This window comes from Trichosurus vulpecula, chromosome 3 (genome assembly GCF_011100635.1).
Source record: "Trichosurus vulpecula isolate mTriVul1 chromosome 3, mTriVul1.pri, whole genome shotgun sequence".
NCBI lineage: Eukaryota > Metazoa > Chordata > Mammalia > Diprotodontia > Phalangeridae > Trichosurus > Trichosurus vulpecula.
Genome location: NC_050575.1, coordinates 226,918,998 through 226,942,621, shown reverse-complemented (window position 1 = coordinate 226,942,621; position 23,624 = coordinate 226,918,998). Strand labels below are relative to the sequence as shown.

Here is a 23,624-nt window from a genome sequence, read left to right as displayed (position 1 = left end):
TTCTTTCATCTGGATGAGTATTCTTTCAAATATGCAAATATCTCTTAGAGCAGTCTTACAAGTTAAATACAATAAATAAATGCAAGTTAATTTTTGGAAGGGAAGCACTACTATCCAGAGTGGAAGAGTATAGAAAGAACTCAAGTAGAAAGTAGTCTTTCTACTTTAAAATGTAGGAAATTAGGCATCATAAGAAGCAGAGGTTGGGAGAGAGTGCATCCTAGGCATGGGGGACAACTGTCCAAAGGCAGATCATAAGAGACAGCAAGAAGACTATTCCAGTTAGATTGTAGAGGTAGTAAAAAATAGTAATACAGCTACAGGTAAATAGTAGGTTTGGGCAAAGTTCTGAAGTGCTTTAAATAGAAAAAAGAATCTATATTCAATTCTAGGAGATAAAAGGGAAGTTTGGGAGGAAGATGGGTTTGGAGAGAGAAATAATAAATTTTGCTTTGGTCATGCTGAGTTTGAGATGCCTATATAATATCCAGTTCAAAATGTTTAAAAGATAATTGGTGACATGGGACTAGAACTCATGGGAAATACTAAGGAAGGGTATATAAATCTGGAATTCATTTGCCTGGAGATAATAATTCAAACACTAAGAGATGATGAGGTCACTGGAAAGGAGAATATATCAAGAAAAGAGAAGACCCCAATATGGAGCTTTGCCATGCCCTCACGCTTGGAGGGAGGTAATCTGTGGATAATAGCCTAATTAATGAGTCTTTAAAGAATAGTTAGATAAGCAGGAGGAGAATAAAGAGAGTAGATTCAGAAAAACTCCAAGAGAAGAGAGTATCCATGAGAAGAAAATAGTGTCAAGTGTGGTAGAGAGATCAAGAGGGATGAGAACTGAGAAAATAGCATAAGGTCTTCAAATAAAGAGATAATTGGTAACTTTAGAAAAAAAGTTTGTTGACTAATGAGGCCAGAAATCAGATTATAAAGTTAGGAGAACTGGGTGAGCAGAGGGGAAATGAATGTAGCATAGATAGTTTAGCATACGTATCGATGTAGTACAGATAGATACAATGAGTATAGTTTTATTCTAAGAGTTTGACTGAAAAAGAGGAAATAAAAGATGATAGCTCAAGGGAATGGGAAATCTAGTGGAAGGTTTTTAATTATATGGATACTTGGATATGTTTGTAGTCAGAATGGGAGGAGCTAGCAGAATGAATGAGATTACAGCATAGAGAGAATGGGAATGACTGTGGAGACAATCTGCTGGAGGTGACAGGAGAGGACAGCATCGGTGGAATAGACTGGCCGTGACAAGGAGAAAGGCTACTCCTTCGACATCTACTAGAGAAAAGGAAGAGAAAATGGTGCTGATAGGTGGTGAGGAAATATAGAGAACAGGAGAAGGAGCTTGCAACAAATGGACTCTATTTTCTCAGGAAAGTAGGAGGCAATGTCTTCAGATGAAAGAGAGGGGATTTCGGGTAGGTTGCAAGAATTGACAACTGTTGTGCTTGATATTTCCACCTCTGTCTAAATAGCTGGAACACAATTTTGGCCTCTTAGTTGGTTACATAAAGTCCTGTGGGATCCAATCATTGCTATCACAACAGAAAAGACACTAGAGATGAACCATGCAGATGGAACTATTAATTCTGGGTAGTGTTCTGGTCTTCCCTCCATTCCAGGGCTTCTTATAGTAAGTACATGCAAAGAAGCAGGGAGATACATGTTACACTACTGGTGTAAAAATTGACCCAGAACATTATATTCACAGCCATATGATGCTTAGAGGAAGAAGGAAGAGAGTCCCTTTCTCAGGGGAGAAGCTCAACTTTGGTAGGATCATAAGTTCCTGAGTGGTTTTTGTTGTTTGTTTGTTTTTTTTATTTTTTTTTCCATTTGTGGTCCCCTTTACCATGTGAGGTATCCTCTGGTGGTATCACACATCTTGCTGCTGAGCTGCCCTGGGTCCAACAACATGTGGTACCAGCATGATGTGAACTGTGATGATTTCCTGGTACCAGTTTCACAGAGTCTGTATCTCTGAATTATACACTCTCAGATCACTCTCTGCTTCTTTCCCCCAAACCTATTCTCCTCTTTCCTCCTAGCTTGGAGTGAGATGTGACGAGGTTGAGAAGCACGATAATCAGGAGGTAAGGTTAGGGGCCTAACTGTGGTAGTACTAATGTCTTGACTTTCATGCTTTGTGTAGGAACCATTCAGGGTTTTCTTGGCAAAGAAACTGGAGTGGTTTGCTATTTCCTTCTCCAGTTAATTTTTACAGATGAGGAACTGAGGCAAACAGGGTTAAGCGACTTGCCCAGGGGTCATTACAGATAGGAAGTATCTGAGGCCAGATTTGAACTCAGGTGCTCCTAACTCCAGGGCTCAACATTCTATTCACTATGCCACCTATATGCCCTGTATAGGAAATAGGGGCTTCCCTATTGTGTGAGGAAAAGGCATGTGAAGCAGAACAGTATCTATGTGGGCAAAGATCAGGCAACATAAACCAAGAGTAAATAGATCACTCAGGCGAATAATCAGTTGTAATGTTAGCATTTGGAGATACTAACAAACTACTGGAATTTCTTCATTAATCTCTGTTATATCATCCATCTAAAGAAAGAACAATTCAGGAAGAAAAACTCTAGATGCAGCATCACCCATGCACTATATCTTGCCAATGAGGCTAGAACGTGGAGGCAAAGTTCCTTCAATGTAAGACCTTGAATAGTTACAGAAAAGTCTGCATGGAATAAAATCTCAGGAAGACTTATGAAGCTGACCCACTGTGCTCTACTAGACAGATACCAACAAGGCCTTAGTTCTTAGACTGCTTAATTGAAGGTAGTGGCTCAGTCCTCATCCCAACAGAAGACTATCATTTAGTGCTCAGCTGAGTTCTCAGGACCTTTCCAAGGGGCTCTCTTCCAAGTCTTACATCCTTACTCTTGTTACCACATCAATCCCCATGAAAAACAGAGAAGAAAGGACACTCAGAGGGCGTCACGATCATTAAAATGTGTGTAGATCTGATCCGTTACAGTATAATATGATCCTGATGCCTCTTTAAACTATTTAAATTTATACTTTAATCTCCTCCTAATTTGTATGTTGATGCCTTACTTATTAAAGAGGCTGATACATGTGGTTTTAATATTTTAAATTGGCAGCCACTCATATACATTTTCGCATTCCTATATTCCCAATCACCTTGAAGAAAGAGCCCTCAAATAAATTTAGAACAGTTCTAGGACCCATTGACTAAAGGGGCTCCGTAGGCTGAAGATAAAGATCAGCACTTCAGGGGAGACTCCTAATTAAACCATCCGCTGGATTCCAAGGCAAAATCTCCCCCAATGGCATCCCTTAGCTCTTGCTGCCTATAGGACAATATGACACATCCCTTAAAATGTTTGAAGGGTGTTAAAACATTCACGTAGGCTCCTCATATTGAATAACTATCCACCTCTCTTCCTTGCTGGAGACCTCACTATCCTAACTACGCCTGAGGAAGGGAAGGAAGTAAAACAACAAGTACCTGTTACGTGTCAGGTACTATGTATGTTAGGCGCTTTACAAATATTTCATTTGATCCTCATGATAAACCTGAGAGGTAGGTACAATTATGATCCCCATTTTACAGGGAAGGAAACTGAGGCAGATATTGGTTAAGTGATTTGCCCAATGCCCCACAGCCAGTCAGTGACTGAGGTCTGATCTGAACTCAGGTCTTCCTGAATCCAGGCCCAGAGTACTATCCATTGTATCCTCCACCTCCCTCTAGGCAGCTTTTTGCCACCCTCTTCACTTTTCTTTCTACTGCTTTCTTCTTCAGATAGTCCTGAACACTAACTGAATGAATGGTCTTGTTCAGAGACTGTTTTGGTCACATTGCTCTACATTATTCCTCTTTCAAAGAGTGACCAAGGGCTCAAATCAACAAGAATTTATTAAGCACCTGGTATGTGCTGGCCCCATATTCCAAGTTGGAGGAGACGGAGACTGGTACAGTGAATAGAGTGTAGGACCCAGAGTCAGCAAGACCTGAATTCAAATCCAGCCTCAGATACTTACTAGCTATGGGATCCTGGGTAAATGACTTTACCTCTATTTGCTTCAGTTTATAAAATATAAATTTATTATATATAGGGATGATAATAGCACCTACTTCCCAAGGTTGTTCTAAGGATCAAAAGAGATCATTTGAAAATTCTAAGCACACTGCCTAGAACATAGTAAACACTATCTAAATGCTAGCGATCATTATCGCTATTATTACTATATGATGGCTCTTGTCCTTGCAGAATTTACCATCTAATAAGTGCTACTTGACATATCCTAAAATAACCACAAAACAGGTTCAAATATGAGTAAAAGGAGATATCCAAATGCTCCCTGAATGAAAGCTAAAGCATGAAAAATGGTTTCAAGTACTTTAATATACAGGTTCTTACGTCAACTTGGAATTCAATAGAGCCATAGAGAACACCTAGTACAGGGGTCAGCAACTATAGCCCATGGGACAAATCCAGCCCACTGCCTGATTTTGTTCAGCCAGAAAGCTAAGAATATTTAAAAAAATATACCTTAAATAAAGTGTTATTTTATTTTAAAATATAAGAATCATTCTCAGCTCACCATATAAAAACAGGCTTTGGGCTGGCTTTGACCCATAAGCTGCAATTTGCTGGCCCCTTATCTAGTCTAATCTGTTCATTTGACATACGGGGAAACTAAGGGACTCACCCAAGATTTTATGGGTCAATAAGCATCAGGTGCATGATTTGAACCTCTACTTTCTCTCTCCAAATCCAGTTGTTTTTATTTTCTACTCTACTTCCAACTTCCAACCAAATTTGAATACTTTCCTCATACAGCCAGGTTATCTAATTGTTCTCCTTTGACTCATAGGCTCTATGAGTCTAGAGTAGGCTGTATGAGTTCTAGAATAGAACATAGATATCATGTAAGCCACATGTTACCTCTTACCTATAACATGGGTAGGAATCACTTGCACTTAACGAAGGTCTCTAGTGTAGCTTCAGGTAACTGCTGTGAAGAGTCAGGACAAATTACCATAGTGGGATACAGAGCAATGTCTCTTGATGGTTCAGATCCTACATCTGATATTTGCTACCTATGTGACATTACACAAATCATTTACGTCCTTGGGAGTTAGTTTCTTCATCTATAAAGGGAAAAAAATATAATAGATAGCTTTGAGGTCCCTTTCAAGATATGCACCCTCTGTGACCAGAAAGAAAGCATTCTATAAGCCAACACTGGAACGATTAACTGGCCCACCTTAGTCAGAAATCTTAGAAAGGGGGTAACTGGTAGACATTGTGACAATGGCAAAATTTTCCTGAATCAAGAGGCAAAGCAGCAGATTGCTCTCAGGGCAAAAAGTTATTCCCCAGGCTCCTTGGGTACGACTCCCTTTGCATCTTGGGGACTTTATTTTCTGATTTTCCCAGTGGGGATCCTGGTTCGTGATAATGTCTCTCCATGAGAACCAAAATCCCACTCAATATCCATCTTTCCCTGGAAGCTTTCCCAGACGTTTTGGATTTCTGCCTCTCTACTATCCCTGCCTCCATTATAATAAATATGTGTTTATTTCCATACCTAATAACAAATTATAATTTAAATTTCTGCCCTCGAGTTCCTCACAATGCTTGCTCCTTGGCAACTGTTTTCTAATTATATTACTTTTATTTGAGTATACATCTTGCTTCTCACATTAGCATCTTGAGAACAAGTACTATGTCTAGTTACATCTTTTTATCCTCAACATCTAGCGTAGTTTTCTACATATAGTATATGCTTGATAAATGCTTGTTGAATTACATTATCAATCTATCTATAGCTATTAGTTTTGTTAACTTACAGTAAAAACTCTTTTTATATCATAGCGTGTATTTTAGTGAGTTAAGTTTATTGGATCCCCTATAAAGGATAGGAACTGATTCATCAATAGGCTATAATAAATTTATATTTTATAAAAGGCTACTGGGCCCAATGGACAATAAATTCAGAGGGGAAAAAGCCCTGCATAATTGTTTTACTTAACTGCAGCCTCCGGTTCTTAACAGGATGGAAATCCGGATGGGGTGGGGGACCTGAGAGATTACTACAAAAGAAGAAAATTTACCAGTGGTGCTAAGAGCAAAAGACCTTTACTTGGCACATTTTTAAAACAAAAAAAGAAATGTTTGCAGCTTAGTTTGAGATACCAGGAAGCACTGAGGGGAAAGGTGGGGAGCGAAGGGTGAAGAAATAGGGAACATGGATATTCATGTTTGGGGAGGGTTAGGGTGTAGCATCTAGATGTTTGAAATAGTGTGGTATAGTGGGAAAAATTCTGGGTTTAGAATCAAGAAGACTTGGATTCAAATCTTGCTTTAGACATTTAGTAGCTGTGTGACCCTGGGTAAGTCATTGAACCAGTTTTGGCATCTGTTTTTTATCTGAAAAATGAGAAGATTGGACTTAATGGTAGTGGAGGTCCCTTCCAGTTCTGAATCTGTGATCCTATAATCACAGGAAGAAAGGGGATCAATAATTTAGTAAAAAGTGAAAAGTACCGTCATCCCAATCTGGTACACAGATTACGTCAGTCTTTCATTAATTTTCTTAGTTTGGTTGAGTCATGCCAGGACCTCATTCCACAAAACAAGCCTAATCCTCCCAATGTGGTAGAAACCCTGGGGTTTTACTGAAAGGGGTAGGGCAGAGCAGGCATGGGGAACCTGGATTTGTTCTGTGAAGTTTGGATTCAGTTAAAGGGTCACACTTGAGGACCTAGAGGGCCACATGTGGCCTTGAGGCCACAGGTTCCCAGACCGTGGGGTAGGGTTTCCTGCCTCTGATGTACAAAGGGGCAAATTAGCTAACTTGGGTTGGCACCTTAATGTTTCTGGTATGCGGAATTCCAGAAAAGAGTCAGGGCAGGAATACCAGGGAGGAGGAGGGGCACATTGAGAGCTTCTGTCTCTGTGTCTCCAATGCCCAGCAAAGTGTCTATAGTACTGATAACATTTAATAAATGCTTGTTGAATGAATGAATGGATAAATTAATAGAGAAGAGAGACTACATCATCCCTCCCCTATCACCCAGAAAAATCTAGCTCCAAAAAAACCTGGTTTTTGGATGACCATAACCATATTCTAAATTCCCCCTTTTACCACATTCAGCGCAAGAGACCTTTGTTCTCAGTCATTGTGTAGGGTAGGAACATGAAAGACTTAATGGGTGCACAGCTCTTGCTCATCTCACTCTGACTAGGAAAAAACACAGAGCTTAAACCAGAAGAATAGGAGCCTCCTAAATTCAAGCCTTTTGATGCCACAGCAAAGACAACTTTAAATTCTTCCAATAATCAAGTTAATAAAGCTCCCACTTGATCAAGAAGCAAAATTTAACTGGTTAATGAAGACTAGGAAATGGAAAGGAAGTTACTTCCCCTTTTAAAAAGAGAAATCAACACACAGAACAGGTACCTGAAAGTGGAGACAAAAGCCCCAATCCATGGAAATTCTGAACCTAGAAACATGTATTCTCTCACCTCCCAGACAGGAAGGGTCATCTGTTCATTAGCATCCAAATTAAATCTTTTCAGAAGGGTCAAAAGGGCTTTTGCTGGGACATTTAATTCACTGGCAAAGTGTTTTGTTTTTTTCTTTTTTTGGTTAGCATGCAGGCCCCAGCACCTATTGCCTTTTCATTAATTGCCTTCATTTTTCAGATTCACAATTTGATTTATAGTCAATTAAAAATACCCTCAAAAGTCATGGCTCATGTATGTTAAGTACAAACATGATTAATGTGATTAATTGAATGGTCACATATGACCTAACTGTGGTGGGGGTGGTGTCACAGTGATACAGCTGAAGAGTGTCTTCATGGAAGCCAGGATGACTCAAGAGGCCTACTGAGAGATCATGCAAGGGGATTACTGAAAGGGAGTAATGGAAGGTCAGAGACAATCTGGCAGGGTCTCAATACAGTAATGAAAAGATATTACTCTAAACTACAAAGCAAAAATGAACTTGGCTATAAATAGTAGAATGAGAATGAACCCCACAGTGGGAATACTCTTTCTTTCCCTTTTTCAATGGCCCGTGTCTGAAGCAGCACATATCAAAAATCAAAGGACTCACTCCTGAAGATGAATTGGAATATCCCTTAGTATCCCAAGTAAGCTGCAATCATATCAATCTTTCTTCCATTAGTTAATCAAACCAATTCTAATTTTCTTGCTATGTGGAGGTTCTTTTTCCTTCATAGGAAAGTGAATGATGGAAATTAAAAACTATACATGTTTTACAAGAAAAAAAGAGAAAATGAACAAACTCTTAAAAATCAACAATAAAGCCAGGAACAAAATGAGTAACTTAGAAATCAATAATTCAGATCAACTTGTTGGTTTCTTCAATGGTAAAAAAAAAATGCCTCGATAGACAGAAGTTGGATAGACTAGTGTTTGAAGGCATAGGTACCAACCAGTTGAAAATCATTTATTAAGCACCAACTATGTGCCAGGGAGAGAATACCACAGGGATGATTGAATCACTGCATGAGAGACTGTTGTCATGACAATCAGACAATCTCCCCTGGGTTGGTTCAGTAATTTGCCATGTTACCAGGCCATTAGATGGAGTGTAGGAGGCAGCAGGTTACTGTAAACTAAATTCTCTAAATTTTACCAAAATAACTAGCCATCAGGCACCAAGTGAGTGTCTGCTTAACCTCTCCTATAGTCTTAACTTAGATGATCGCTAATATCCTTTCCAATGTGACAGTGGAAGCAATGACAGCCACTGAAATTCTTTAATTGTTTTTCCATATGGAGATGGAAGGTTTTTTCTCAAGTTACGGAACAGCTGGGACCCTAAAACAACTACTAAAGGTATAATGAAAGCATTCCCTTGGATATATCAGAAGAAAAGTTTGATGCCACATTTTGATTCTGATACGTTGTTGGGAAAAATGGACTTTTAAAGACTAAATCAAGTGCTGCTAGTAGCAAGAAGAATAGAATAAAAAGTTATTTGGATGTGAAAGAAAATAAAAGGTTTTTAGATGGAACTAAAGAAAAGATGCATAGAAGTAAGCATTGAATATAATATTAGGCAAATAAAAAAGTGAAGGAGGCTGTCTGTTACAGTTCAAGTAGAAAAGATGAGTCAATAAGAATTAAGGAGGAAGATGAAAAATGATAAAAAGAACTTATTACTGCCTGTGAACACAGAGAATGGGAAGCAATGGGAAGCCAATGACTGCATTGCCCTTAAATTTGAACAAGGAAGTATATGAAAGTCAAACTAGGGGTACAAGGTCATATCTTACTGTTTTAATCAAGATAACAGGTTATACTTTCTAACTATAGTAGAGAATAGGTAGGACAAGAGAGGCCAACGGGCCTATTGTTATGTTCCTTTTTATTCTGCACACATGAAATCTTCCCAGCCCTTGGGATTCTGTGGTTCTAAGATATTGTCATAGGACCTAACAGCTACAGGAAAGGATATAACTACGTGTCAGGAGAATGACACAGGATAAAACACAGACACCAATTCTGTTAAGATAATCGATCGAAAACTTCCCCATTCATTGAGAGTATCTCTATGATACCACAATTCCTTCCCCATCTTAAAAAATTATATTGTTTTTATTTATATAGCACATATTTTATATATACTCTCTTATGTACCTGTTGTCATCCCCAAATATAACATGAACTTCCTGAGGTCAAGTACCATTCATTCTTTCATTCATTCATTTTTTTAATCCCTAGTGCCAAGAACAGTGTCTGGTATACAGGAGGTCTTTAAAAAGTACTAGAAGATTAATTGATATACAGGATTAATGTTTTTTCCCACATTATGTGAAACATCAATCCACTTCCATGATTGTGATCTGTTTCTACCCAGTTTTTTGATGTCTGTTGTACACAGGCCACAGTTTAAAGGAGCCCCTACTATTTATAACCTTCTCTGAGTACCAGATATTTCAGAAATTATAAGAGTATATATATTTTTGATTAACTAATAAAGTGAAAGGAAATATATGTCTGTAAATTGTGAAGCAGGACATTTCCTTATGGCTTTTGTTGTTATTAGTGATAGAAGAGAGCCACTTATATCTAACTCTTACAGGTTTAAAGCAAACTTTGTCCAGATTTCTCTGTGCTAGAGTATACCAGACATGCCTATGTCTGTACAGGCTTAGTCTATCCACAACATTAGTTTAGTTGGCGCCATCCACACTAATATTTCTTGATTCATGAAAATATGCCCAGCAGCACTGGAAAAAAAATCAACAATGATTCACACCACAGAAAGCACACACCCTATATATCCCATTTTTTGTTCTAATGGCAAAGAAACCCTCCCTATCCATGTGTTTGGCTCAGTGCTAAGTACAGTTTCTCTGAAGTAATTTCTAGATTTGCTGAATGGGCCAAGTCTCATTTTGCTGACCCAACACACATGCAAATATACAATTTTAAATGTCTCACTTCCTTCCCCTGAATGTGCTACATTGATAATTAGCATAGTTCCATTTAGCGTTAACTAGCCTACACAGAACCAACAACCATAACCCACTTAATTACTAGAGAAAAAAAAAAAACTTTGATATTGGAATGTACAGTATGGTCTAGCTTAAATTAAAAAGATCCCCCTGAAGTCGGATTGTTTCCTGCTTCTCAGTGGAGAATTAAAAGCTATTTGGTGTAGAGAAGATTACAAAGGCAATCACAGTTAGGGACCTGCTTTGCATATCAACACTCCTAATTTGCATACTCATGGTGGGCCTCACATTTCAAAGCATGTTAACATAGATGGGATTTGGGATAATAGCTGGAAAACCCAGAACAGTCAGCAGAATGGCTATCTATGAGCAGATGCCATTTGGAATATTGATTCTGATGAATACATGAGTAAAAAGACAATGAAAGCTTTTTGACCTATCTACCCAAAGAAATTTCCTCCAGTGGCCAAATCATAATAATCATTCACAGATATCTAGTTACCAGGTATGTTCTACATTTTTTCCATTACTGACTCTAATTACCAAAGTCATTCCTCCAGCATCATTGTGAGCATCAGGCTGGCAGAGTAGAGCAAAGTTTGGCCTTGTATTCAAGAAGATTTGATTTAAGAACTGCTCTTGGCATGTACTGGCTGAATAGTTCTGGGTAATTTGTTTATTATTGCCTCATACAGGTCTCTAAGACTAAACGTTGAAGGACAGTTATCAATTTGTATTTCTGGATGGAGTTTCCGTATCAGGAATTGCCTATGTAGGTGAAATCACATATCTGGACCAGACATATAACATGTAAATAGAGAGATGGATATTTCTGTATATTTGGAGAGAGAGAAAAAAAGACAAAGACAAAGATATTTCATTGCTCAAACCTCAGTTGCTTTGATTCTATACATACATATGTATAAAATACATATGTGCATACATACACAAATACACATAAATATATTGATATAAATGTATAAATAAATAAATATTTATGTACACATAAATATATGTATATATTGTGTATATATATATATATATGTATATGTGTTTGTATATGTAAACATACTACATCCTTATGTTTTGGGGTATCTTTGTATCTTAGTTCATGTGTCCATGATATACCTGTATTTTCTACCCCATTCTTGAATAACAACCCATTGTTTGAAACAAGTTTACTACTCACATTAAGCAAATAGGGAACTCTGTTAGGCTAGTCATGACCATTTGTACATATATCCGGTTGTTCCTCTTAAGAGAAGCCTTAAAGTGGCTATACTCCAGTTTTAAGCCATAAGTGTGCATGCCTTTCATTGAAAGCTTTCAAGTATGGGGCCCACGAGCCTTCGATTCAACTCACATTAATCTTTAGTGACTGTGATGTGATGCAGGTCAAGACTTCTGCTTTTTACTGTCCTGTGTCCCTAATGCGGATAAATCATGATGACATCATAATAACTATAAAGAGACCATAACCACAGATGCTAAAGACACACTTTTTTTTAAAGAAAGAGTAAAACCACACAGTATGTGCCATAGAAGCTCTCCAAATATCCCTTGATTAGTTGGAAAAACTTGGATTAGGAAGTCTTAAATTACATACTTACATGAGCTAACATTCTTTTATCTATATTTTGATGCTGTGTCATTAACGCCAAGGCCAGGAAAAAGGTAAACATTCTAATGAATAAGAAGGCAAAGTCTACATTTCTTTGCTCTCTACCCTACCCCAGGTGGATGTTTAATACTTTAGACAGAAAAGAAGAACTCCCTGCCCTGTGGTATCTACTTCAGGAAAGGTCAACTGAGGATGAGATGTTAGAAAAGGGACCAATGAATGAAGCTTCTATGATAAGGGCAATTACCAACTCTGCTTGCCATCTATCCTGCAAAGACCTAACTCAACATTCTTTCACGGGGGCTAAGTCCTGGTATTAGAAAATATACAGAGAAAACAAGTTGTTCTCTCCAAAGAAGACATCCTCCACCAGAGAATGCTATTCTGTAGTGGTGCATCCATGTCCAACATGGCCCTAAAAAGTGACAAATTCTGATATGAGTACAGACAGAATGTAACAGATTTTTCATTAGACATTTCTTACAGTTTAGAATCAATTGGTCCTCAATGAATTCAGCTGGCTGTTCAATGCGAACTATCTTTTGCTGAAATCCAGGGATGCATTCCAAATCCTCCGCAAATGTGAGCAGCAACACCTGAGAAAACAAAGGGAAAGACCATTTTAACATCCATTGATTCATTTCTCATAGCAGTTACTCCCAGATCTGTGCATTTTCACAACAATTTTAGGTTTTAATTTCATATCCAAAGGAAGAGGTGAGTGATAATGGTTCTCAAAGCTGTTGGCATCTTATTTTGGCAGTGGGTTTTGGAAAATGCACCAATATCAAACAGATGTGGCAAGTATCATGAAGCAGCGAAGATGGTTCTTCTGCAAAATTTTGTACCCAAAATTTTGAGACCCTCACTAATTTCTTGTGATAAAGTTTCATTGCTGAAATATGGCTGCAAACCAAAAACTCCTGTGAATACTTCACTGCCTCACCAGCAAAGGAGCACTTTCATCCTGCCACAAAAGAAATAAAAGTATGGCCATTTCATTGATTGTGGCTCCCACAGGGAACCTCTTGCAGAGCTGTCCCCACTGTCGGGCAACCCCTGAATTGCATAGCTGCTATAGGAGAACTAAGGCCCAGTTCTAAATATCAATATTTTCAAAATCATTGAGTATAGAAAGAATATGGGATTTCAAGTAGAATGAAACCCTGGAGGTCACTTAGCCCAAGCCTTTCATTTCTCAGATCAAGTCAAAAAAGATAAAATGGTTTCCCAAGTTTATACAGATAGTAAATGGCAGAACTAGAATTTGAACTCAGCTCCACTTCCAAGGAATCTGAGTCCAGAGCCAGGTCTGGATAACATTACCATTGAGAAGGTGTATATACAAATAAAATGCAGAGATCTGAAAACAATTGAAAAGGCAAAATAATAACTCCTTTCTGATATTCCCTCACTGAAATATTCCAAACTGAAATGGTTGTATATCACTGCTTTCTGCTTTTAGGAAACTAAGGATGCGAGTAGATACATTCTTGGAAGACTACAGTCTGCAATTAGCACACCAGCTCCTCCTTGTAGGAAGTTACAGTCTGAATCAGATGCACCATTATCTCTTTCTCCTAGCAGACTGTAGTTGAAGGTTGTGACTCTGTATCCTGCCTCTTGGGAGACTATATTATAATGGTATGCCAACATCCCCTCTTAGGAAACTACTATCTGAAATAGCCCTCTCAGGAGACCTTTCCATGCATTGATAACATGTTATGACTACATCCGTTCCAAATCTTCCTAGGCCTACATCCTATATATGCAGCATGCAAAATAATTTACATTAATTTAGTGGCCTTCCATAACCAGTCCTAATTCAGCCAGTTAAAAGATAAGTGGTCCAAGGTCCTGCCCCTGTTACTCCATCTTCCCATCTAATTAGTTTATTCTGCCCTTAAATCTTATGAGCCAATTAAATCAATCACATCTTCTGTTCTTCAAGTTCTCCAGGGAAACAGAAGGACTTAATGATCAATTTGAAATTTATCCACGGAGATACCTGGGTGAACTCTAGCTAATCCTTGAATGTTTTTGTAGGTAAGGAGAGTGGAAAAACAGTCTCGGACCAATACTCACTTTAGGGATTCTTTGGAGCCATGGAAGAAAGAAACCCATCCCAGTTGGTGTCTGGGGCAAAACTTGCATTTCAGAATAAAAAAATCAATTATCTTATTCTTGTGTAAATCCAGGGTTGGCACTCTCATCCAAAAGTGAATGAATCAGGTTAAAAGCCAAATTGTGTTTGTTTGGGGTCTTTTGGACCAGAACAGTGATTTTTTTTAATGGAACTCCTACCAATGTCCCTGCTTTGCAATTTATATAGTCTTAGTTGTAAGCAGCAAGGAGAAATGGGGTGGTGACTTTCTTCAGGGTCACATAGCCAGTATGTGACAGAGGGTAGACATAAAACTCAGGTCTTCCTGAGGCATTCTCCCTGTGACAGTCAACAAACCCTGGGCATGCTCAGGCCTTAAAGATCAAAACCTGAAAATAGCTTTTATATAAGATGAAAAAGATATCTATAAATGTTGTCTTAGGTCGAATGTCTTCAGAGAAAAGGAAACTTGAATTTTCCACACCGTTTTTCCTTAAAATGAGGAAAATCTAAGTAGAGATCAGGCCAGCATTGGTCTATATTCCTACATATAGGGCAAGTGTTACGTCGATTTAACAAACAGAAGGTGACCTTTTCTCACATAGAAATAATGATCAGGTCTGGCCTGGTCTTGCTGTGAAATGTTCAGTTTCATTCTCGCTATGCAACTCTCACCACTTTCTTCTCTGGCAGACATTAGACAAGATGTCAGATTTGTCATCACGTGGGAAGCTTTTTATTAATTATCTCACAGAAGCAAAGTCCTTTTTTGTAATTTATTTTTCACACCAAGAAAATTCTTCTATTGAACTAAATGTCTATCTTGTTAAATTGTTTTTCTGCTAAAGGTCTTCACTTTGAAAAATCCCAGAAGAAAAGAAATAAACTGGGCAACGATTGATGTTGAAAGGAAAGGGCTGATCCCATTATGCTGAATGCAGCATATCTTGGAGTTGGCCCTGGCTGCTTGGTATTTGTTATCTAAAAAGACTGAATGCCTAAATCTATGAGTGAAAAGGGAAGTCTCTCCAATTGGGAAGCAAACATAATAACCTATAATAGTATCTGGCCTATCCTCATGGGCAGTGAACAGACCACATGAGCTTCCTCAGCTGGCATTAGAAAGAGGTTTTATCTGTTATCACATGGGCAATCTTTTTGTTGTTTTCTTAATAATTTTACAGAATTAACATGCTGTCATACAAATTTATTGTGGGTTTCCAATAAAACCATATGCAGAGCCACTTTTCACCTGATGGGAATCACTGAGAATAGGCTGGAATATAATATGTGACTATGATATGGAAGTAGAAGAGTATACTGTCCATTATTCACAAGAATGAGTTAAACAAAGTAGAATGGGAGAATTGTATGGCAAATCCAGACAATAGACTCTTATATGAAAGTCCATGAACCAGGGGTGAACTGAAACATGATGGAAAACATTTTAGGGAAGAAAATGGAAGGAGAATTAGAAGCAATATTGTAGTAGGAGTATATTACAGACCACCTAACCAAAAGGGGAAAATGGATCTTAAGTTCTGGAAGTCAATTTAATTCACGCCTAGGCAGTTCAATTCAAAAAGTATTTGTAGGTTTATTATGTCTAGATAGCCTAGCACACACATGAGCTAGGATATAAAGGCAAAAGGAAAAAGTAAACACCCTATAGAATCTTACATTTTGTAGAGAGGGGGATAACATGTACACACACAAGTAAATATAAAATTTATCCAATTTCTAGGATGACAGTATAGATCTAATATGAAGAGCAGTTTGTTGTCAAATTCCCCAAATGGGGGAGCTCCCAGGGGCACAACGGCAGGATAGAAAAGGTTGAGATAGGGCCACCAGAGGTATGGTGCTGACATGATTGGATCCCAGGGAGCAGTGGGTGGTAATCCAGAAGAGAGTTTTGACCTGGTCAGCCTACAGCTCAGGATCATAAGGACTGGGACTTGGGGCAATAGGTCAATAGATTGTCATGTTCCTTATCAGATAGCTGGTATAGAGAGAGACAGTAATAACATGAGAGGTCAACTTCCTGGACTTCTATTGGAGTTCCTTCTCTGTTGAAAGCAGAGTAGATTACAAATTCTTGCTTTGCTGAGCTGATAGCTTCCTTCTTCATTTGTTGGAGGAAAGGATGAGGAGAATTATTATTCTGGATCTGATTCTGACCAATTCAGTTCAGTTCAACAACAAAATTTATTACATGCCTGCTAAGATGAAAACATTATGCTAGATATCAGGGATATAAAAACTAAATATCTTCAACATTTAAGGTTACATTATATTGTAAAATGGGGCGAGCGGTAAAGGAGGTCCATAGTTCCTTATTCCTTTGGCTAGATTACACAGTATGTGAAGGTAAGTAACATGGAATAAGTCTGGAAAGGTAGGTTGTAGCCAGATTTTGGAGTCCTTTAAATGCCAATATTGGGAATTAATTTGTGTTTATTTTACTATGATTTTTTTCTGGATTCACTAAAGGTTTTAAAGCAGAGGAGTAACATCGTCAAATCTGTACCTTGGGAAGATGATTTGAGAGCTCTGAAGGATGCTTGAGGAGAGAAGTGGTTGGGGAGGATAATACAAGGTTATTAAATGGTCCAGAATAATGGTGGTGGTGAGGGCCAGTACTGGAACAATGGCTGTGTCATTCGATGGAAGGGGGCAGATAGGAGAAAAATCATGCAGGTAGAATATATAGGACTTAACAATTGATTGAGATCTCAGAATCAAGCTTGACTCCACTCTTCCTCAATTTCTGTATCCAGTCAGTTCTATTTTTACAATATCTCTTGCATCCATCCCCTTTGGTCTTTACCCAGCCACTGCTCTGTTTCAGGCCCTCATCACCTCTAACCTATATGATTGCAGTAGACTCCTGTTTGGTTTCCCTACCTCCCATTTCTCTCCTCTCCAATTCAGTCTCCACACAGGTGACAAACTGATACCCCTTATGAAGCCTTTCTGATATTCCTCCACTTGCTATGCCTAAGTAAATTTACTTTTAAGATAATAGAAAATATGTGTGTATATACACATATGTATAGCACAAATATATTGTATATGCAAGGGCCAAATAATATTTTATATATCACATGTTTATCATATATACACGTGTGTATATAGTATCTACTTATCTGTATGTATACCATTTCGTCCTTGTAACCTCAGGGCCTAGAAGAGTACCTGGCACATAGTTGCCATAATAATTAATTGTTGATTGATTTATTGGTGTGAAGGGTGAGATAAAGGAAAGGTTCAAAGATAATTCTCAAATTAGCAACCTAAATAATGGGGAGAGTGGTGGTACACTCAACAGAAATAGGATGGTTTGGAGGAATGGTAGCTTTGATGGCAAAGAAATTGAGCTCCAACTCAGTTATGCTGTATTTGTATCAGGTAGAAATGTCTATCAGGAAGTTAAAGCTTTGATGAAAGACTAGGGATATATAGATATACACACACGTGTGTGTTTGTTTACATATATGTACTATACATTTCTTAATATATACACATATGTGTATATATAATGTATATTTATATGTGTATATGTATGAATATAGAGTGGAATTTGTATTACATGTATATTTGAGATATCTATGTATGTATGTATACTTTTTTTTCAAGTAATCTGCTTATATCTCATTAAGGCTGATTAAGTACCAAGAGAAAGAAGAGGTTCCAGGACTCAGCCTTATCAGAACTCATTACTGCTATGGGAAGAGGTAAGCAGGACAGTGTTAGCTTTCCTAATAGATTAGCAGGGGAAAACTGGATACAGTCTAATGTTCACGTAAGATATTTTGATGAGAGATTTCAGAGACTTCAGAAAAAGGAAGTGTAGGATGTTATAGGCTATTACAAATGGGAGCTTAAGAAGGATTGATATTCTCAAGAACAAATTTCAGAGAACATAAATCCAAATGATTCCAATAAGGAAGTAAAGGGAAACTGTTTAAAGAGACATCAACTCTAATTCTTAGAAGACTTATACATAAGAGAGAAGTAATGACAAGTGACTTAGGACATTTTTTAAGGGAGCATATTCTATAGTGCTTAGTTCTCTATAGGAGAACTAAAATACAAAATAAACTGATGCTTGATGAGAGGAAGGATAGGAAAAGAGGTTTCTGAGATGTGTGAAAGAGGAAAAAAAGATTAAAGAAGGTTTAGGACCACTTGTTTGTATGGATAAGACAATATTAACTGATGCCAGAAAGAAAGCAGTTCTTTCTCCCAATTTTCCTTAAGTAAAATGATCTGCAGATTGGAAAAGAGACAAAAAGTGTTTGACAAGGAATTGAAGGCAAGCTAGAAAAGATAGTTAGAGATTACCTAATTGCCCTTCACTGAGTCCAAGTCACCAAGCTTAGATGAACTTCACTCCAGGGTATTCAAGGAACTTGTAGATGAAAGTTATTTTTTTAAACTAGAGATTATGTGAATTTACTTCTTTATTCAAAGGATATGGAAAGAAAATGGATAATCATCGTAGGCCTGTAGGGGTCTTCAAGAAAAGGTGATGCAAGAAATCTCCTTTTTTTGACAGGTTTGTGAGTATAAGACTCTATTGGCATGGCCAGAGTCCTATATTGACCCTGTGACTCAAAGAGGCTGGACTTTGACTGACAAGTTAATTCCTCCCATCTTTAGGGATTGAAAAAGCTGAAATTACTTGATGGCAGAAAGGATGAGCACATGGAAGTACAAATACAGTGAGAATAACCCTGAGCATAAGAAGAGCTGAGCAGCCATATGAAGAGACAACTGTTCTGAGGGGTAGATGCTAAGATTCCCTGACCAGAGATGTGTGATTGAATCATGAACAAGATGCATGGAACAGAAGCTACATTACTCGAACTGTAGGGCTGCTGAGACCAGAACTGTTGGTTATTGGTTCCCTTTGTCCTTCCTCTCTGTCTCTCACTCTCTCCTTTCCTCCCTCCCCTTCCCTCTCTGTCTCTGTGTCTCTCTCTCTCTCTCTCTGTCTCTCTCTCTCTCTCTCTACCTATCTATCTATCTATCTATCTATCTCTCAGGTCTGTGCCAAGTTCCCAAAACTAGTCTCAGTTTCTTAACAAAGCTTGTCCACCTTTCTAGGTACTTGTTTCTTTTTTTGTTTGTTTGTTTGTTTGTTTGTTTGCTTTTTGGCAGGGCAATTGGGGTTAAGTGACTTGCCCAAGGTCACACAGCTAGTGCATGTCAAGTGCCTGAGGCCGCATTTGAACTCAGGTCCTCCTGACTCCAGAGCCGGTGCTGTACTCACTGCACCTCCTAGCTGCCCCTCTAGGTACTTGTTTCTTAAGCAGGTTATTATGATAAATGTGGTTAACCATTACACAGTTAGTCTGTGTATGTCAAAAGCAGCAGAGAGAATTAATAGGTGAAAGAATTCAATTTCTACCACTGTAGGATATTTTGGCATAACTCCTTTTTTCTGACTGGGGGCTCAGAGTTGTAGAAAGAGAATTATTGACTCATGTTTTTACAATTTCCTCAGTCAAAGGGAGCATTTATTTGGGGACCTCTCTCTCCCCAAGCAATGACTGAGTGAGCAATTTGGTTGTAGAGAAGATGTTGACTAGCTAGCTGGGACTGGTGTGTGTATTGCAGAGGAATAATAGAACCATTGACATTTTCCTTTCTATTGCTGCCTGCTGTCCTTTGAAAGGAAAACCCCTTCCCATATTGAAGGAGCCCAGGGAATGGCTAGAGAGAAAGAAATAAGTGAGAGTAGAAGTCAACTCTCCCTTTCTGTCATCCTGGGGACAAAGGGAACAATATAGTTTTGTTTTGTCATATTAAAGTTCAAGCCCTTCAGTGACAAGTCACATGTGTCAAGGAATGTGGCTAGGAAAACCCTTAACTCTCCAAATGCTCCAGTGGTGGTGTGCTCTAGCCAGAGCAGATGAAATGGGCCCTTAAGTACCCACATTATACCGGTTTAGAAGAACAGTAACATCAAAAATGTTGTCATCAATTTTGGGTGAAATCGAGATATACTATCTCTGACAAGCTGCTTAGATATAGGAAACACCTGATCCAAAATGTAGGCATAAACATGTCATTGTTGATATTGATTGAGGCCTTTGCTGTAGGTCTTAATGATCTGCCCATATCCCTAAATATTAAACAAATTTTTTAAATGCACATTAAAGGGATAGATAGCATGCTTATCAAATTTGGGGGTTTTCACAGGGCAGGAAGGGATTCCTAATATGCAAATCCTATCTCTAATAATGAAGAACTGTGTGACCTTTGGCAAGTCACTGGACATCTCCAAGGCTCTGGTGTCTAAGATTACAAGTTATGTATAGGTTGTTATCTGTGCTATCATGAGCAATTCCTATACAGGATCACACACTTAGACCTTAGCAGTCATCTAGCTCAACCTCTCATTTTGTAAATGAGAAAATTGAAACTGAGACAGGTGACATGACTCCCCGAACATGGACAAAGCATGGGTTTTTGGGGGAATATCATTAGAGATCTTTTTCCAATATGAAATTAAATCATCAATGTATTCTCTTTGCATTCAGTAATTGAGCCAATTTTTAATCTACCTGACTCTCCTATCATCTAGCCCACGTCTCTGTCATTTTTTTACAATAATGTCAGGAAGAAACATTGTCAAATAGCTTATAAAATCTAGGTTAATTATCTTTACAAAAATGCCCTTGATGAGGGTGTTGAAGTTTGACATGACCTGTTCTTAATTAAGATATGTCGGTTTTTTGTGATCACTATTTCCTTTTCTAGATGTTCACTACCCATCGCTTTTCTATTCAATTCAACAAACCTTTATTAAGCACTTGTAGTATTCTAGGTCCTGTATTAAATACTGTGGATAAAAAAAGAAATGAAATGAAAAGAAAATTTCTCTCCTCATGAAGTCAGGGACTTTACATTTTTTTTGGAAGGACACAAAGTGAATATAGGTAGATAAATGTAAAAATAGAAACAAAATAAGTAATTTCAGGAATTGTTAACCATTAAGAGAATCAGGAAAGCCCTTATGAGGTGGCATTTTTAGCTGTGCCCTGAAGGAATTTAGAAGATTAGAGAGTAGAAGTGAGGAGAGACAATGTTCGGGACAAGCAAGCCAGCTTGTACAAAGGCATGGAGGATAGAGATGGAGCATGATCTATGTGGGAGAATAACTACACTAGTTTAATAGGGATGTAGGGTATATAAGAGCACCAAGATGGAACGTTGGAATTCCAGTGAGGAGAAAATTAAATCCAAGGGTCTTGAACCAGGGATGGTGATAGTGGAAATAAAAAGAAGGAATGGATGAGGAAAACAATTAAAGGGGAAATGGTGGGACATATTGACATGTGTGGCAGGAGCAAGAGAAGAAGGAATCAGAGTTAGATCATGAGGGGCTTTACATATGAAAGAGACAGAGACAAAGAATTATTTATTAAATGCTTACTATGTCCTCAGGTACTGTATTAACATGTGACAATATATTAACATATGATAAAAACATAAGCAGTAAAGGCAATCCTTACCCTAAAGAAGCTTACATTCCAATGGCGAAGACAACACAAATGATACCTAGAAATGAAGGATGGGTATTCAAGTGTGGTCAAGGTTGCTGAGGCATCGGACAATTCCAGAAAGTGAGGAATGGTGCTGGGAATGAAGTGGGCACATACCCTTTGAACCTTGTGAAATGGTGATCCAGGGCAGGGACTCACCAGTTAGGAGAGAGGGTCTCAGCATGAAGATGTATCAAGTGTGGGAAGTCTACTGGTGAGGGGGTAAAGTCCAAAGAGTGAAGAGAAGATCCAGAAATGGCAATATGGAGCTACTTAATCATTGTGAGTAGTTGGATGACATGGTCTGATCTGTAGTTTAGTTATGAACTCTTAAAAAGATGTTCTAGTATTCTAATAAGGGATTAAAGTCCAGCTCAATGGTTTCTAATATGCAGAACCTAGTATCCTTCTTTTTTTTGGAAATCAGTAAAATATTTGCTCATCTACTACCCACTTTTTTCTTCCATTATATTTAAAGTTTATCGACAATGGCTCAGCACTTACATATATCACTTTTTTCAGTCCCCAAGGATGAAGTATATCTGGGCCTGGCGACTATAACTTACCAAGTACACTTACTCTGTTACTTGGTATACAACTCCTCGGTCTTAGATCACTTAAATCAGTTGGGATATAATAAGTTCCTTCTTTCTGTCTTCCAAAATTTGACCAGGTTGCGTAATTTTTAGAGGGGGAGAGAATAGAATGTTAGAGATGAAATACTCAGAAAAGTTCAATTTTTTTCTTCTCCTATGTGTCTGAAGAAAGGGATATTAAATATGGCACAGTGGAAAGAGTGTTCCACTTGGAGTCAGAAAACCTTGATTCAATTACTCTGCCATTTACTAGCAATGTGACTTTGGGCAACTCACTTCATTTTCTGGGCCTCAGCTTCCTCAACTGGAAAATGTAAGGAGTTGATATCATGAGCTCTAAAATTCTTGTTTGATCACTGACAGTATCTGCTTTTGCAATTTATTGAAGCTCTCTGCTTGAGAGTTCTAGCGCAATCCAATCTCAAAAACACCAGAAGTTTGCATTAACACAGGTTCCAAACATGGGCCCCCCTACCCTCCTCCTCCAAGGTTTCTGATCATCATGTTGCTCATTAAATCAGATCCAACAGCTTCCCCTTTCAAGAAAAAAATTCCCTTACTTGTTTTTCATGGTGAAATTTAAAGACATCTTTCTCAAGAAAGATGCAATGTCTCACAACTACCAAAACTCAAATGACACCCAGACGTCTTATGCTTCCTGAGATCTCTCATTTCAGTGTTGTGCACCAATATCTGAGTGTGTGCATATGAACATATCAAACCAAACATCTGTGTTATGCACACATACGCTTACATGCACATTCTAGGATATGTGTTTTATTCACAAATCTAGTCAGATGGCACTTGCTCTGAATTATAGACTATTTTTTTAAAGAAATACAGTTCTTTTCCTCTATATTGTAAATTTAGGGCTACCCTTAATTTAATTGTTGGAGAAAATGACAATTCATAATAAACTTATGTAACAGACTTTCTCTTTGTTTGAGCCTATGATTCCTTTATCGTAAGAGAGGCTCCTGAGGAAATTCCCTCCATCAACAGCAACTGTTATGCAAGTTTTATTCTTAGAGAATTGCCTGATGACTCAGAAGTTAGATGATTTGCTAAAGGTCACAAGACCAATTAGAGGATCCTCTTGAACCCAGACCATCCTGATGTTAAAAGTTGCCTTCTATTCACTACTCTCATCAGAACATAATACATCATTAGATGAAAAAGTTATATAAGAGATGTGACCCAGTCTATATGGAGAACATGATGCAGATATATCATA

At 38.1% G+C, this 23,624-nt stretch overlaps 1 protein-coding gene across 1 annotated transcript in view; it reads right to left on the bottom strand.

Annotated features, from left to right (window-relative positions):
* CDH13 (cadherin 13) overlaps window positions 1-23,624 on the bottom strand; it is a 1,345,123-nt gene that overhangs the window by 1,082,725 nt on the left and 238,774 nt on the right. The window contains exon 2 of the mRNA XM_036749176.1: window positions 12,619-12,730. Coding sequence (XP_036605071.1) covers window positions 12,619-12,730 — 112 coding nt within the window. The remainder of the gene's footprint in view (window positions 1-12,618; window positions 12,731-23,624) is intronic.